Source organism: Limulus polyphemus, unplaced genomic scaffold (genome assembly GCF_000517525.1).
Source record: "Limulus polyphemus unplaced genomic scaffold, Limulus_polyphemus-2.1.2 Scaffold3438, whole genome shotgun sequence".
Lineage (NCBI taxonomy): Eukaryota > Metazoa > Arthropoda > Merostomata > Xiphosura > Limulidae > Limulus > Limulus polyphemus.
Genome location: NW_013669048.1, coordinates 3,731 through 23,182, shown reverse-complemented (window position 1 = coordinate 23,182; position 19,452 = coordinate 3,731). Strand labels below are relative to the sequence as shown.

The following is a 19,452-nucleotide window of genomic DNA, read 5'->3' as shown; positions in this document are numbered from 1 at the left end:
GAAACCGGCACGGAAGTAAAGAACTATTCAGCTACAGCACGTGAACTAACGATAGTGTAAACTTGGGAAACATTCGAACACATAGGGTGGAATATGAAAGAAGCCCTCTAGTGGCTCAGCGGTAAGTACAAAGGCTTATAGCGCTGAAAACCGGGTTTCGATACCCTTGGTGTGTACAGCATAGATAGCCTGTTGCATGGGTGGGCAACTAAAATTTTTTCCCTGACCTTGGATGTGACCAGTCGATCACAGAAATGGACACTATTAATAAAACAGAAAATTTTCGCTAAATAAATTTATTTCAGGATTCTAATGACAGTCAAGGTCAATTATAAACACAACGCAAAAGTACAAAAAACATACTTTTTCAAAATTACAAAAACGTGAAATCTCAATGAGAGATTCGGCATTCTTTTTCTCTGAAAAACGTTATTTTAAACAATGTTCTGTACTCCTTACCTTGTCTGGTCTGTACAGTGTTTCTTAACCACTGGTCAGTCACAAAATTTCCTTGCCTGGTCTGTACAGTGTTTCTTAACCGCTGGTCAGTCACAATTAACTCATCTGGTCTGTACAGTGTTTCTTAACCACTGGTCAGTCACAATTAGCTCGTCTGGTCTAGTACAGTGTTTCTTAACCACTGGTCAGTCACAATTACCTTGCCTGGTCTGTACAGTGTTTCTTAACCACTGGTCAGTCACAATTAACTCGTCTGGTCTAGTACAGCATTTCTTAACCACTGGTCAGTCACAATTACCTTGCCTGGTCTGTACAGTGTTTCTTAACCGCTGGTCAGTCACAATTAACTCGTCTGGTCTGTACAGTGTTTCTTAACCACTGGTCAGTCACAATTACCTTGTCTGGTCTAGTACAGTGTTTCTTAACCACTGGTTAGTCACAATTACCTTGCCTGGTCTGTACAGTGTTTTTTTAACCACTGGTCAGTCACAATTACCTTGTATGGTCTGTACAGTGTTTCTTAACCACTGGTCAGTCACAATTATCTTGCCTGGTCTGTACAGTGTTTCTCAGCCACTGGTCAGTCACAATTATCTTGTCTGGTCTGTACAGTGTTTCTCAACCACTGGTCAGTCACAATTACCTTGCCTGGTCAAGTACAGTGTTTCTCAGCCACTGGTCAGTCACAATCACCTTGCCTGTTCTAGTACAGTGTTTCTCAACCACTGGTCAGTCACAATTACCTTGTCTGGTCTGTACAGTGTTTCTCAACCACTGGTCAGTCACAATCACCTTGCCTGTTCTAGTACAGTGTTTCTTAACCACTAGACAGTCACAATTACCTTGCCTGGTCTAGTACATTGTTTCTCAATCACCGGTCAGTCACACTCAACTTTCCTGGTGTAGTACAGTGTTTTTCAGTCACTGGTCAGTCACACTGAACTTGCCGATCCGTGGGATTTCACAAACAAAACAAGTAACAACAAAAACTGACAGAATATTCACGTTTAAATCTTGAGGGTTTTTCGTTGTATCCCGCCAGTTTAGGCAGACAGTTAGCCGGTCCCTGGTATCGAAAATGGTTTATTCAGTGTTATTATTCCTGGTCCCGGAACCCTTATGAACAGAAATACCAACGTAGCATCTTTCCCAGTCGTCAATAGATGTACAAAATTGTTAGTTATTTTAGAGCAAAGCCACACTGAGTTATCTGCCGTGTCTATCGCGGGAAATCGAACCCCAGATTTTAGCGTTATAAGTCGATAAACTTACCGCTGTCCCACCAGGAGACAAACAAAATAGAGCTTTTAAAAGAAAAGGTACCATTTTTAAACAATATGTCTCGTTGAAGTATAGCTATTTCACAAACTAACATGACCATAGCAACGGCATACGTTGCAGCTTACACAAATATACTGATATAGAAGCTTGAAAGTCTTGTGTTAATACAAAAAGACATTCGTTACTAAGTTAGCTACTCGCCCGAGCTTTGAACTGACGACTTCCGTGTTTACTTATTTCAAAGGGTAGATCAGTTTTTTGGTTGGAACTGTAAGAGACGGACCTTCTTGGGGTCATTGTACTGACCTTTATACTGAATTAACCCAACATTTAAGGTTATTTGTTTTTTGTTCTAAATCAGTGTAGCTGTGTGTAATGTTTGTGTATTCTGTGATACTTCGCTCAGCTTAGAATCAGGCAAGTACTTTAAAATATAGTTGGTAATTACATTTGCAGAGACCTTATTTTAAGAAAAAATTAAGAGGGAAATTTAGGGTTAACAGCTGTGATAACAGCCAAACTTTGAAAACATGAAGTGCCCTCTGGTGGTTAATTAAAGAGTAACTGTTAGTGTCTCTTCTACTCGCAGGTTCGAAGTAATGTTTTTTTGTTAAGCACGAAGCTGCACAATTGGTTATCTGTGCTCTGCCCGTAGCAGGTATCTAAACCAGATTTTTAGGGTTATAAGCCCTAAGACTTTCCGCTGAGCCACCGGTAGTAGATTGTTGTATGACACAGGACACAAACAATCTATTCATACATAGAGGGCTGATAATTTCACATCCGAAACGATCGTAATTTTGAAAGGTGTTTTTGCATTTTATTACGTTCGCTTCTTGAATATTAACAATATTTGAAAACAAAAACCGTGAGATACTCCTTCCAATAAAAAGGCCCAGCATGGTCAGGTGGTTAGGGCACTCGACTCGCAATCTGTGGGTCGCGGGTTCGAATCCCCGTCACACCAAACATGCTCGCCCTTTCAGCCGTGTGGGCGTTATAATGTGACGGTCAATCCCACTATTCGTTGGTAAAAGAGTAGCCCAAGAGTTGGCGGTGGGTGGTGATGACTACCTCTAGTCTTACACTGCTAAATTAGGGACGGCTAGCGCAGATAGCCCTCGTGTAGCTTTGCGCGAAATTCAAAACAAACAAACAAATCAATAAAAATGATACTTGGATGAATAATTTCCTATTGTGTGATATTTTTTTTCTCGAATTCTTATAATGTTTAATTTCGTTTATGGATGTTTAACTTTATACCATAAAAAATTCTATTTAATGCAGGAAAACGTCAGGTATTATCCCAGCAACTCGAAAGTAACGTATATTACCGTGGTTAAAAAACCCAACAAATCCAGCTATAATTCCACAAATTTATCTAACTAGGATTAAACTTTAGAGCATGGACCCGAGTGTATATAAACACTAGTTACCATCAGATAGATACTGTAGAGACTGTGTTTAATTACAACTGATCTGCGACAGCTGTTTCGTGAAATTCTAGTTTGGTTCCCGACTTAGTACCTACGTCACGTAAACTGGATGGAACGTTTATCGGTACACAATTGAAAAATTCCATTCGTCTGGTTGCTTAATTTGACTTTAACTTGTACACTAGAGTCGATCTGGAACATTTAGTATTGACTATTTATCACTTGTAACCGAACACAACAAGTAAAACTATGAAACAAGTACATGTACTATACATCATCTTGTACACAATAATTAAAACTATAAAATAGGTACATGTACCATACATCATGTTGTACACGTACACAACAAGTACATGTACATCATGTTGTAGGTGTACAGACTGCGTGATGTAAACATACGTGTAAAATCTATGTATTTACTTCTTCATTCACTAGTGTTAATTAGTTCACATGTCAAACCCCACTTTTGGTGGACATGTAATGCCGTGTTGTACCTAACTTGTGATTATTTTTTTTTTCAGCACTTCATTATGTCAAACTTTGGTACGAGTTTTGTCTATTATCCCCCCCCCCCCGTGTATGCAGGTTGAATCTGGCGTGTGACGTAACATAAAATTTTTTCCCTCTGAATAGGACAGCTAACTACATAATATCATAATACCCAGAATTCACTTTGTTAGCATATGTTACTGCTACGCTTCCCGTCCACGTATAAAACTGAACCACATCTGTAGAAAGTAGTGGTTATTAAACACAATAACGCGTGTTCCATCTGTGTTATCAACAGAACGGAAATAATAAAACATGAATAGAGACGCTGGTAGGTCTTCATATTGTCCTTTATCAGGACTAGGACTCGTTGTACTTCCAGTAAACATGTAACACCTCAGTTGTGCTTCCAGTAAACATGTAACACTTCAGTTGTGCTTCCAGTAAACATGTAACACTTCAGTTGTACTTCCAATAGACATGTAACACTTCAGTTGTACTTCTAGTAAACATGTAGCACTTCAGTTGTACTTCTAGTAAACATGTAACACTTCAGTTGTACTTCTAGTAAACATGTAACACTTCAGTTGTACTTCCAGTAAACGTCTAACACTTCAGTTGTACTTCCAGTAAACATGTAACACTTCAGTTGTGCTTCCAGTAAACACATAACACTTCAGTTTTACTTCCAGTAAACGTGTAACACTTCAGTTGTACTTCCAGTAAACATGTAACACTTCAGTTGTGCTTCCAGTAAACATGTAACACTTCAGTTGTACTTCCAGTAAACATGTAACACTTCAGTTGTACTTCCAGTGAACATGTAACACTTCAGTTGTGCTTCCAGTAAACGTGTTAAACTTCAGTTTTACTTCTAGTAAACATGTAACACTTCAGTTGTATTTCCAGTAAACGTGTAACACTTCAGTTTCACTTGAGCTTATACTGTTTGGTTTCATCAAGCAAACTTACCATACAGTGATACTATTAAATTTAATCAAGCTTACTATATCATTCACCCGATCATACTGTTAAATTTAGTCAAGTAAACTTATTATACCATTCACCCAATCATACTAAAGAATTTATTCAAATAAATTTACTATACCATTCACCCAATCATACTGTTAAATTTAGTCAAGTAAATTTACTATACCATTCACCCAATCATACTGTTAAACTTAGTCAAGTAAGTCTACTATACCTTTCACCCAAACATACTGTTAAATTTAGTGAAGTAAATTTACTGCACTATTCACCCAATCATACTTTTACATTTAGTCAAGTAAGTCTACTATACCATTCACCCAATCATGCTGTTAAATTTAGTCAAGTAAATTTACTGCACCATTCACCCAATCATACTGTTAAATTTAGTCAAGTAAATTTACTGCACCATTCACCCAATCATACTAAATAATTTAGTAAAGTAAATTTACTATACCATTCATCAAATCATACTGTTAAATTTAGTCAAGTAAATTTACTGCACCATTCACCCAATCATACTAAATAATTTAGTCAAGTAAATTTACTATACCATTCACCCAATCATACTGTTAAATTTAGTCAAGTAAATTTACTATACCATTCACCCAATCATACTATTAAATTTAGTCAAGTAAATTTACTATACCATTCACCCAATCATACTGTTAAATTTAGTCAAGTAAGTCTATTATACCATTCACCCAATCATACTGTTAAATTTAGTCAAATAAATTTACTGCACCATTCACCCAATCATACTTTTACATTTAGTCAAGTAAGTCTACTATACCATTCACCCAATCATACTGTTAAATTTAGTCAAGTAAATTTACTGTACCATTCACCCAATCATACTTTTACATTTAGCCAAGTATATTTACTGCACCATTCACCCAATCATACTGTTAAATTTAATCAAGTATATTTACTGCACCATTCACCCAATCATACTGTTAAATTTAGTCAAGTAAGTTTACTATACCATTCGTACACTCTTGATGTATATGAAATAAAAGTATTTTATTTTCACATTCTATACTGTTATATCCTGCATTTTACTTCAAGTACAGTCAGAGCCATCGTGGTCAGTTTAGGATATTTCATTATTTTTGAACCAATCTATTTAAATGTTTGAATAACAATTGTTGCTATATTGTCATAGTTTGTAGCTTATACAAAAATTAAAAGTATAGTACTTAATTATTTGATTCCTTACTTCATCAGTTTTTAATCAACAGTTCAAGGAAACCCCGTGAAGAACTCTTGAAATTTTGATGCGCTAATAACTTGGAAAAGTATCAATTATTCGCCCAACGAGCACCAAAGAAAACGTGTATGAATACAAGAGTACGAGAAGAAAAAAATTATTTATTTATATAATGAACTCGAGATTATATTCAAAGCAACTGATGAAAGGATATTAATGTTATCTAACCGGAAATATACGTATTGGAAAAAATTTTAACATGCTAATTAAAATATGATTTTCGAAAAACTTTTTATTGTCCCTATTAATTGCAGTGTAGTTGTAAGTTTTAACTTAGGGGTCGGATCCTAGTTCTAGGATATCAAGTATCCGCTATAGTAGGATATAGCAGAAACAAATCCTCACAGGAAGACGACCAAACATATAACAAGGTTTCGTTTATACGTAAACGGGCTAAAGCTATCAAAATGTGTAAGGAGACCAATGAACGTCTCTTTTCGGTATTCCTCAGTTGGTGTTTTAAACATTGGACTTAGTTATCATTTTTTATATTGTACTTCACTTAGTACGTCTAGATTTAACAAATTTCAACAACAATCTCCTTTGCACTCTTTATATAAATGTATCAAAATTATTTAATTTAGGGCTGTTTTTACATTTAATATTAATATAATATTATGAATTTTTTTCAAATTTTATTATAGTAATTTCATTAATTACATTCCATTGTTTCTTTAATTAATTTTACTGTCAAGTATTTTTTTTTTTTGCTTGGTAATTTATCGTTGTATATTTTTTAAGACTACTTAGTTAATTTCTAAACTACTTCAATGTGGTTTGGTCTTTTCTATGTATTTGATTTCTACGTTGAATAGATTGTGCTAATTCATTTGTCATTAATGGTTTAATTTTTGACTTTATTTATTTATGCATATTTCGTAGATAATGTAAAAATATTATCTAATATTGTAGATAATTATATTATCTAATATTGTAGATAGTTATATTATCTAATATTGTAGGTAATTATATTATCTAATATTGTAGGTAATTATATTATCTAATATTGTAGATAGTTATATTATCTAATATTGTAGGTAATTATATTATCTAATATTGTAGATAATTATATTATCTAATATTGTAGATAGTTATATTATCTAATATTGTTGGTAATTATATTATCTAATATTGTAGATAATTATATTATCTAATATTGTAGATAGTTATATTATCTAATATTGTAGGTAATTATATTATCTAATATTGTAGATAATTATGTTATCTAATATTGTAGATAATTATATTATCTAATATTATCATATGCATTTTTTATAAAATTCAAATCAGCTTGATTTATTGTTGTATGAATTTTTTTATAAATTATTTTTGGTAATAATGTATCATAATTTTTACACCCGCTAGTATTTTAGGTTAATTTTTAACGTTGTATTAAATTTACGTGTAATATTAGTTTTTATAACTTATTTATGTTGAACACAATTTGAGTGTTTTATAGAAACATAATGTATACGAGAATAAAACCTAAAAGCAGTTAAATTATTTATGTATTATTTTACATCATTATTTCCAGAATTTACATTATTTCCTACAACATACACATTTTAAATTTTATTCTCAGTTACAAAAGTTTTAATTTGTGTGCTATAAGTTTTTATTCTACATTTACGCGATTTGTAAACTATTACAATATTAAACATTTTTGTTGTACGATGCATACTTACTATATAAACTTCATTACTTATAAAAACTACTATACTTCCATACTTATAATAATCTTTGTAGAATTTTTATATCCTTATATAACAAACAAATTCAGGTCCTCATTCTTTGTACACATTTTTGTGCAGACTATAATATGTACTTTCTCTCTGAAGTTAATCGTAAGTATAAAAGAAAAATCAAATTTTTTCTTAAGTTACATATATTCACTTGTAATACATCAATTGCTTGAACAAGAATACCATTTTTATTAAGTATTATTGATTATTTGTATATATATATATATATATAATGATTTCAAAAGTATTTTACAATTTACTCGCATCTTCTTCAATTTTAATTATTGTCTTTTCCGATTTTGTCACTACGATTTTTCGGTCCTTAATCCAGATAAACTTGTAATCTTTATTTCAAACATTTTTTTTTAAATGATCTGTTAATGTTATTATAAGTTCCTCGTTTATAAATATAAAACATTATAATATCCATTAATGTCGGACGCTTTAGTTATTCTTGGTCCTTGTTTAAATGATTTATATTGAAACTGTATATTCATAAGTTACACTTAAATAAGACCACATTCCTAATGTGGTATCCCACAATCCTTAGAGTGCCTACGTAAACGATCATTTCAAATACACATATTGAAACTGAAACTTATACAAGTTTTTTGTACCATCATTTTGGAATGAGTATGAATCCCACTCCAGAATATCCATGACACAGCTTCAAGCAAGTACAAGTCCAAAAAAATGTTACTGGATGAGACTTGGGATATTGAGTTGTGCAGTGTGAGCTTCCGTTAGTTAACCGAAAATATTGCTAACAACGATTGTACCCAACTGATAAATCAGTTCCTTGTAACCGCCATAAGTACGAACTGTATATCAAGTTATCTTTATTCGTTACTGGTTTTGACCTATGACGGCAGCTTGCTTTGAATAGAGGTTAATTATTGACCCCATCGTCTTTTTTAAACTTTAACTTAGGCTCCAACTTGCTAGATATTTTGTAATTTTTACTCTGTTGTTTTGATCAGTTCTTTACTCCAAGCGTTGATGCAGATTAAAACATAAAATACACAAAATCACGCAGCGTGTGTCTGCTAGTAAACAATTTACAAATAATTATGTAATTTAAGGGGAAAATTAAATACCGAGAAATCTGTTTTTAGAAGTCGTAATTTTTACGTTCTCGATTCGTGTAATATTTATCCTGTTACTCCAATAGAACCGGTCCCCGCTAGGTCAGTGGTAAGTTTATATACTTACAACGATAAAATACGAAGTTTGATATCCCGCGGTTGAGAGAGCGTAAAAAAAAAAATTGTGACTAAAAAAAAAAAAAAAAAAATAAAGAACTACTTCTCTGGGCTTATAATGTTAAACATCGTGTTTCGATACTCGCGTCGGGCACAGCAAAGATAGCCCATTATGAAGTTTTGCGTTTAACAACAAACAAACCAAAAGAACCAGCAAATCACCGATCAGCGTGATGGCGGAATATAAATATAGATATATGTTTGTTTGTCTGCTTGTAATCAAGCACAAAACTACATAATGGGCTATCTGTGCTCTCCTCACCACGGGTATGTGCTTCAAATAAAAACTTGGTTAAAACAAGTATTACAAGTTAGGATTTGTAAGACATATCCTGTGAAGGACGTGGCTGGCTCAGATATTGAATTTAGAGGTGTTACAACTCGCACGCTCACTTGCCTTACTTAGTAAAGAACAATAAATAAACGCGTTTCGGTCAAATTTTCAGATTTCTATAAGACATCGTGGTCAGTTGATTAGTTGATTCAAGGTCAACTTTAACATTACTTTAATCTATGAAGTGCACCAGATTGCACCATTGCATAACCTGACCCCACATCCTCCTAGAAGAAGCAGCACCTTAACGCGTGCTAAAATTTTACCTTTTCAAAGTCTCATTCAAACAGATTCGTAAAAGTTGGCATTCAAAAATGGAAAAACTTTATCCAAACAGTTTCACACAAACTATATTGTGTATAATACATTTGTTTTTCACACAAACTATATTGTGTATAATGCATTTGATTTTCACACAAACTATATTGTGTATAATGCATTTGATTAGCACACAAACTATACTGTGTATAATGCATTTAATATTCACACAAACTATATTGTGTATAATGCATTTGATTTTCACACAAACTATATTGTGTATAATACATTTGATTTTCACACAAACTATATTGTGTATAATGCATTTGATTAGCACACAAACTATATTGTGTATAATGCATTTGATTTTCACACAAACTATATTGTGTATAATGCATTTGATTAGCACACAAACTATACTGTGTATAATGCATTTAATATTCACACAAACTATATTGTGTATAATGCATTTGATTTTCACACAAACTATATTGTGTATAATGCATTTGATTGTTTTTTTAGATTCACTTGTCATTAATGTACGTTCTACCTTTCACCAAAACTAGGAATATGTATTCCTAAAAACCTTTGGACTTAGTGGGATTTCATACTCTACAAATTTTATTTTAAAAATGATTGAATCATGAGTTGCATTGTTGATTATCCGCATAATAAAGAACCGGATTATATGAAACTCTTTGTAGGTGTAAAAGAACGACCCAATTAGTGATTTGAAACCAGTAAGAGTATGATCGATAAACCAATGGAAAATATTTCAAATACTTCCGTATGTTAAAACACGAAGAATAATTCAGGTACTACGTTATTATTACAAGTTTGGGTTAATGATGATTGAACTTACAGAAATCGCTTGTTGGAAAACCGACAAAATAAATATTCAATAAATCCCCAGAAAAAACTGTTCTACGTGTTTAGACTTCTTAATGCTATTATTAAAATTATGCTTCAGACCGTTTACTTACGAAATAGGGCACGGGTTGGTCATTTGTTATAACTGGAATTCGAAGTTGGAGGTCCGAGTTCGAATCATACTAAACATACATTCGCACAGACAGTAAAAAAACACACACACACACACCCAAATTGAAAACATATCAAAACAAAGAAGAACACACAGCCCACCAACGCTCAAACACGACAAAACGAAACAATAAGCAAAAATAACAGAAACAGCCAAAAGCATATTCTACAAGTTCCTGGCACGATACAGAAACCAAAACCAAGACGACAGTATTACATTGATCATTAAAACACCTAACACCGATACTACTACACATTATACAACGATTCATATCACCACAAATACACATCAAACATAATTTTATAAAGATACATAACCTTACAACATAAAATGTACGTAACCCTGAAAAGGAAAATAGCGAACAGAAACCGATAGACATCCAAACCAGCTTACTTAACACCACAAGCATCGAACATCAAACAACAACAGTTCAGGAAGAGGTCTACTTAGTACTTGACCATCCCAGCTCGTCAACGAGACCTAAATCCCGAGGATGGGTGGGCAAGCGTTTCCTACATATCACAAGTGTTAAAAAACACAGGGTAGCAGCTGTTTATGACCGAGAAATTTTAAAATTTGGTGTTATACAAGATTTTGTTCCCCTCAACCAGGTGGTTAGAGGGCGTTATAATGTGACGGTCAATCCCACTATTCGTTAGTAAAAGAGTGGCCCAAGAGATGGCGGTGGGGGATGATAACTAACTGCCTTCCCTCTAGTCTTTCGCTGCTAAATTAAGGACGACAAGCGCAGATAGCCCTAGTGTAGCTTGGAGAGAAATTCATGCTGTTCATCCTTCATGATTGAAGAGGACCATCTTCATCATCATCCATTGATTTAGTATGTTCGGAGGTAACCCATCTTCATCATCATCCATTGATTTAGTGTGTTCGGAGGTAACCCATCTTCATCATCATCCATTGATTTAGTGTGTTCGGAGGTGACCCATCTTAATGATCATCCATTGATATAGTGTGTTCGGAGGTGACCCATCTTCATCGTCATCCATTGATTTAGTGTGTTCGGAGGTGACCCATCTTAATGATCATCCATTGATTTAGTGTGTTCGGAGGTGACTGATTAGCCCGATCCTGGCTTGAAAATGTCTGGCGCAATGAGGGCAAGATAACAGGGGGGCTTATGGGTTCTGATGGTTGCTTCCTATTGCTTTACGTGCTGCACGCCTGTTCTGGGCTGTGAGGATTGTTCATACGTGGCTGCTCCCTTTGTTACGGCACTCCTCCAGGCTGGGTGGTTTTGGGCAAGAGTTTCCCAGGTGTTAGGATCGATGTTGAAGTCCTTTAGGGCAACTTTAAGGCTGTACTTGTAGCGCTTCTTCTGACCACCACAGGAAGAAGAAGATGCGAACGTTACTACAAGACCTCACCATCTGTGTGAAAACGGACCGACAAACAGTCCACAGGCACACCGGGGAATTAGTTGAGAGGGAGCAGAGCCATAGATTACACTCATAACACACAAACAATCCCCTCGATTCTAGATAGGTTTGACACAGTTCGGTCTAAGAATAAACTTTTTAAGACGTGTTCGTAACGAGGTGTAATAGGTTGTCAAGCCACGTCAGGTAACCACTTAGTCGAGGAAAATTAAAAAATAACAACTAGAACTAGTCGAGCACGCGAAATAAGGTGAACGAACTAATTAACTACCGCTTTTTCACATCATAGTTCAGTCTTAAACTGCAGAAGCGTTACGCCTTATGTTAAACGTGACGTCATTAGTTTATAACCATGGACAAATGACGTTTTTGATTGAAGCGCAGTTAAAGTTTTCAATTAAAAAATGCACTGTTGTAAACAGTATCTTGTGATTTAATATACGCCATTGTTTTAACTCATTTGAATACGAGGGCCTGATAAATTCAATTTGTGAGGAGAGTGGAAACCGCTAGTTGAAGAACTTAGTTAATAGATGTACGTCGAGGAGAGACGCCAAGTGGTGACACCGTGCCAACAACGACACAATTTTTTATGTGACACTTGAATACGAGGGCCTGGTAAATTCAATTTGTGGGAGAGTGGAAACCGCTAGTTGAAGAACTCAGTTAATAGATGCACGTCGAGGAGAGACGCCAAGTGGTGACACCGTGCCAACAACGACACAATTTTTTATGTGACACTTGAATTCGAGGTCTTTTCATTATTAAAATATCATTAATTAATTTACGTACAAACTCTGATATTCGGTGTTTTACTGGATTGGACAAATAGCATTCGCTTAGTATTAAACCTAAGCCTTGTTCGGCATCCCTATTAGCGTTGTTCCTGTTCAGTTTCGGTTTTTGTGTGTTAATTAATGTGCTTTTACACAGTTTGTGTGTCTCTAAAGGTAACACAAGATTGGTGTAAATGTTCCTGCGAAAGGAAGCATGCTGATTCTCAGATTATAAAGTCTGAACTGATTAATGACGTAACAATGGTTGATTACCATGAGCACTGTGGTGTGAAATTCGTCCTAGACCACGTGTCTTTCAAACAGCATCACGACAAAACATCTAAATGGAACATGATTGTTCGTTCGTTGACTGTTCATCTGTGCTTAATATCTCTGTGCATATCATTAACACATTTAATATTATTGTTCATTCTATGCGCGTTGATATGTGCTTAATATCTCTGTGCATATCATTAACACATTTAATATTATTGTTCATTCTATGCTGCACAGAGATATTAAGCACATATCAACGCTATCATTAACGCATTTAATATTATTGTTCATTCTATGAGCGTTGATATGTGCTTAATATATGTAGCATCTTATTAGCACATTTAATATTATTATTATTCATTCTTTGAGTGTTGATACGTGCTTTATATCTGTTCATCTGATTAGCACATTTAATGTTATTGTTCATTCTTTGATTGTTGATGCATGTTTAATATCTCTCTTTAGCACATTTAATATTTACACGCACACTGTTTGTGCTAGTAATAGCTAATTCTAATATTCATGCCTCATTGAAAAAAATTTAGAAAAAAGTTAACATTTTCTAAAATAGGGTTGTTGTTTTTTTGTGGGAAGTACTGCAGGGGAAAAGTTTTTGGATTGTGCTCTTTAGTCAAACATAACTCATTGCATCAAAATAATTCAAACTTTTCATAAATTTTACTGATATAAACTGTAATGTTTCTATATATTAAAAGTGCTATCCTTTATTGAAAAAATAATAGTTTTTTAAGAACTCTAATTTCTCAATACTACATCACTAAAAATGTAATCAAACCCTCACATACAGTCCTAGTAAAAGTCGTTTTCTTGTTGTGAGGAGAGTACTTTTATTTAAAATTGTGTTCTATTATGAAGAAATGGTTGTTGCACATACCAAGTTTATTTTTCTAATTGTCTGAATCTTGAATACTCAAAGCGTGAAAGTTTTTTTATGGATTTTTGTTTGTGGTGTTATTCATTAGAGTTTTGGTTACATACATAGATACTGACATACACGCTACGTCTGTTATAGTAAGAATGTTCATTCGTAGATTGTTGATACGTGTTTAATATCTGTTTAATACATTTCATAGTTTAAACAGATATTAAACACGTATCAACAATCTACGAATGAACAATTTCAAACAACCAACTACTCAATATGAGGGAATAAATAGTATCCACCGATATGGTAGGGAATAAAAAGAATTTGGTTGTTATTCCAGGCACAAATATAACCACTAACCCTAACCTATACCTACAACTAATGTAAGTTGAACAACATTAAATAAGTTAAACAAATGAACAGGGATATTAAGAACTTATCAACAGTTTACGAATTAACAATAATATGAAATGTGTTAAACAGATATTAAACACGTATCAACAGTCTACGAATTAACAATAATATGAAATGTGTTAAACAGATATTAAACACGTATCAACAGTTTACGAATTAACAATAATATGAAATGTATTAAACAGATATTAAACACGTATCAACAATCTACGAATGAACAATAATATGAAATGTGTTAAACAGATATTACACACGTATCAACAATCTACGAATGAACAATGATATGAAATGTGTTAAACAGATATTAACGTATCAACAGTTTACGAATTAACAATAATATGAAATGTGCTTAAGCACAAAGCTACACAACGTGCTATCTGTGCTCTGCCCACCACGAGTATCGAAACCCGGATTATAGTGTTGTAAGTCCGCAGACATACAGCTGTGCCACTGTGGGGGGGGGGGGGGCACAATGAGTAAGAATGTGTTTTTATCTCTTCCAATGACCAGCGTAAAATCGCTCTTTTTTGATGTAAAATACAGCAATAGTCAGTGGGAATAATTGTAACATTGAAGTGACTCGTATATTATGTATTAGGTACCCAGTAATAAACAAATTCACAAATTCATTAGAAAAATATGTACGAAAATCCGATTGGGGAGGGGGAGGTCCATGTGAACCCCCAGCTGTACTTCTGTAGGGTTAAAATATGTTGAATCTTTTACAGATTACAGCTACCTTGAATTATCTGTAACTGGTTCTGATAACATCCCTCAGCTCGGAGATGGGGAAATCAATCATTACCCAAATCACGTTCAATACATACAAGTTTTAACGTCAGTACAACAATGTCAGCTTATAAAACTAGTTTTTAAGATATTATTTCGTTTTCTTTTTTACTTGTAGTTTGCATTAATATTAATTTAGTTTGCTTGTTTGTTTCTCTTCCAATCGAAAAACTTTGATATTTAGATAATATAAAATGCAGGACGTGGGGCCCGGCATGGCCAGGTGGTTAGGGTGCTCGACTCGCAATCTGTGGGTTCGAATCCCCGTCACACCAAACATGCTCGCCCTTTCAGCCGTGGGGGCGTTATAATGTGACGGTCAATCCCACTATTCGTTGGTAAAAAGAGTAGCCCAAGAGTTGGCGGTGGGTGGTGATGACTACCTCTAGTCTTACACTGCTAAATTAGGGACGGCTAGCGCAGATAGCCTTCTTGTAGCTTTGCGCGAAATCCGTAACAAACAAACAGGACGTGGTCAGGGTAGACATGTTGGTTAAGCCTAAACATACGAAAATACGTGCCAGTAAGTTTTTATTTCTCAGTGACAGTATTGATAGTGTGATGAAATTAAAAAACCTTTCAAATATGCTATTTAATGATTAATTATTTTCCCAAATGTCACGTGGAGCATTAAACCGGAATGACCCTGGAACGGCGTACAAGCCGTATATGTAATGGAAATAATAATAACAAACACATAGAAACACTAAAAGGGAATCCTCAATAGACGCGGCACTTGAAATTCTTTTAGGCAGGATTAGAGTAAATTAATCTCATAATGTTACAACATAATGATAAACTAACAAAATTCAAACCTTCCAAAAACTACTGTTTAAGACAGATAACAGCGCAGGGTTAAAGTATAAAAACAGGGCGTTTCCTTCAAAGCAGTGGGTAGGCGCGTCCATCCCTATTTAACACTGGCCTTAGTCTTGTTAGCCACGGCAGAGAGGCTCATAGAACTGCTCTGAGTTTTTTGTTTTTTTTTCAAGCACAAACTTTTAGCTCATAGTTTTGACCGATTTGAGATTAATTACTATTTCTGACTCGGGAGGTCAAAACCTTCCGACTGATGTATTTGATCACGCCCCAGGTCTCATAGTTTGTTTGTTTTGAATTTCGCGCAAAGTTACACGAGGGCTATCTGCGCTAGTCGTCCATAGCAGTGAAAGACTAGAGGGAAGGCAGCTAGTCATCACCACCACCCACCGTCAACTCTTGAGCTCCTCTTTTTTACCAACGAATAGTGGGATTGACCATCACGTTATAATGCCCCCACGGCTAAAATGGGCGATCATGTTTGGTGGGACGGGGATTCGAATCCGCAACCCACAGATTGCGAGTCAAGCGCCCTAATCATAGATTAATTAGATTAATTTTTAAAACGAAGCGAATGCAAATAATGATTCTGGAAACATATAATGTCTAAAAGTTTCCTCTCGGTGTTAAGAATGAAATACATTACGGACGATTGAGAGCATTTGATAGTTAGATTTTTCACGTGTAACACGTTCTCCGATTTGTAAACTCTTCGAAAACCGGTTTACACTCGTTTTTACTAGAAGTATCCTGTTCAGTCTTATTATCTCTTCATTTCTATTTGTCAGGTTGAAATGCGTGTGTGCATCGCTGCGCGTGAGTTGCTTGCGATTGTATAAAAATTGGGTTTTAAAGGAGTCTTCGTCGACGGTTTATTGGTGTTACTGTATCGTGTTTCATGGCCATCAGAATTCGTGGCATTTTACAATAAACAATTTCCAACTCTTCTCAAGAGAACTCAAAATTTTTAGTTTGTTTGTAGTTAAGCACAAACTATTTCTGCTGTGCCCACCACAGGTATCGAAACTCGGTTTTTGGCATTATAAGTCCGCAGACTTGTCGCTGTGCCGCTTTGGCGCAAAACAAAATAAACATGGAAATTCTTGAATATATTATCCCTAATTATGCGAGAACAAGGCCTACACCGAGTGCAACTGTAACAAGGAGAAAAAAATATATATATATTTATCATTAACCATTTAATGGTACACTAGAAGAGACATTTCTAGTTATAGTGTTATCAAAGATGGCAGCAGTTGAGTTGTTCAGTTCAAATCGTTAGAGGTGTGTAAATTATTATGTTAAAGTGTTATACAAAGTTTTCGTTCAGGGTTTCATCATGGGAAACATTTCAAAATTGAATACGATGCAAGAACAAAACTTACAAATATATATATTTGTTTGAGTTGTAACTGCTTAAGTAATACTCGAGTTATAAGTTTGTTTTTTTTAGAGCAAAGCCACATTGGGCTATTGCTGTGTTCACGGTGAATGGAACCCTGGAATTTAGCGTCGGAAGTCCCTAAAACACACCGCTGCCCAACTGGGGACTCCAATTATAAGATTTTCATGTAAAAAAAATCAGTTTATTAGTATACACATTTCAACTTCGTCACTGATATCTGTGATGAGACATATTCAAGCAAGTGAAATATATAAAAATCATAAAAACATTTATAAAGTTCAAGAGTATATTAGTTATTTCTCGAGGGTTCGTGGCTTTGACGTCAGAAAGAGCGAACCTTTCATCCTCTAGAAGTTAGAACTGAATCCTCAGCCTAACTTACACAACTGTTTTAGTTATAAAATCTGTATATATGTTGCGATTTACCCTAGTGCCCTCTTTTTTAGTTTTAATGTGTGGTTGCAGTTGTGAAGTGATATCAATCGCAACTTGCAATATAACAGCAGAAAAGTAAAAGATTATAGCTAGAAAACCAATAGATACAGCTTCCTTGAGTTTATAGTATACAGAAATTGGTTAATTTACGCAATTTGGGCCAAAAATGTATGATTATCTTCGCTTTCGGGGATTTCAATTTCTGTCATTTGGTTGTCGTTGCGCATGCTCTAGCAGAAGAGAGCTTGTGGCTAGTGAATGTAATAATATGAATATTTATGCAGGCTTCGATCTTGGATGTCGAATTGTCAAGAATGTGTGCTTTGACAAATCAAATCGAGCCTAGTCTATTACGTAATAAAATAAAGTATAATTCAGTTTAATATTTGTTGAAGTTCCTCGCAATTTCCTTATCTATTAGAATAACTTGATCGAGTTTGATAATTTTGTGATTCCAGTGAATCTTTCAGGTCACCGATTAACCTAAAAAAAGCTGATCCCGCGAACACGCAGCTTGTACCTGAAACATTCGGTAACCTCTGTCCCAGTCAGTGTTTTCTGTACTGTTATTGGTATTTTTTTGGTTTGTTTCTTGAATTTCTCACAAAGCTACCCGAAGGCTACTTGAGCTAACCGTTCTTAATTTGGAAGTGGTAGACTAGATGAAAGGCAGCTAGTCAACACTAACAACCCGCCAATCTTAGGCTACTCATTACCAACGAACAGTGGGATTGGCCATTACTTTATAACGCCCCTATGGCTGAAAGGGCGAGCATATTTTCTGGTATTTGAGTTTGATTTGCAGGTCCAGATGCGTATTTTTGACACATGACAATACAAATTATGCAAATATATCTAATTTAATGGTGAACAATCAATGGTTGCTCCAGATTTATTCAAAGCGCCACCTACCTAAAAATGAAACTTTTTACATAGGACATGAGTTATATGTTGTTTTGGTATGAACGCCTTTCCCAAGCTGGCGAAGCATGATTATAGTTAATGATAATAGTGGTTATAACAAATGGTTTATATAAATAGGGATCCGATGACCACTGTGTTTGTTGTATCCAAGCTGGCCTGATGAGTTCTGGATCGAGCGAAATGCTTCGTCGACAATGGATGTGAAAAATATAGTGTGGTTGGAATACTGCTATTATTATACACTCTTCTAATTCTTGAAAATCCCTAAGGGACTAGATTAATAATGTAGTGTTCAAAAATGTAATAGACCTAACACTAACGTGTTTTATATTGTTATCTTTCAGTCGCTATATCGTGCTGGCTTCCAAATACGTTCGTCCAGGACAGGTTTATCGAGTATCTGTTACGATTTTGTCCTCTCCGCTCCCTCTGGTGGTAAGAGCGTCTTTACAAAGGGACACCGAGGAAATAGCAGCCGACTCTACTAAAACCACGGCTGGATACACGAACACGTTATTAATGGAGGTATGTGATTGGTGTATTTAATTTTCAGTCTCGTTAAACTAAGGTTGCCGTTGATAATGGTAGCGTGAAGATACGCGCATGCTCGGAACCGGATTTTAGGTCGTTGAGGACCTGGGAGGATCAAATACATTTCCTTCCTCTTTACCCTGTTGATTAAAAAAACTGACAAATGCTACTGATGGTATTCTGCGACACAAAACAGGACCGTGTCCTTGAATAGAATGCTAATAGCATTTAGTATAAGTT

The 19,452-nt window shown here is 34.9% G+C and overlaps 1 protein-coding gene across 1 annotated transcript in view; it reads left to right on the top strand.

The window, feature by feature from the left end:
• LOC111088262 overlaps positions 1–19,206 on the top strand; it is a gene marked incomplete at its 3' end in the record, with an annotated part of 34,046 nt that extends 14,840 nt beyond the window's left edge. Inside the window, exon 2 of the mRNA XM_022397848.1 lies at positions 19,026–19,206. Coding sequence (XP_022253556.1) covers positions 19,026–19,206 — 181 coding nt within the window. The remainder of the gene's footprint in view (positions 1–19,025) is intronic.
• Between the last annotated feature and the right edge of the window lie 246 nt (positions 19,207–19,452).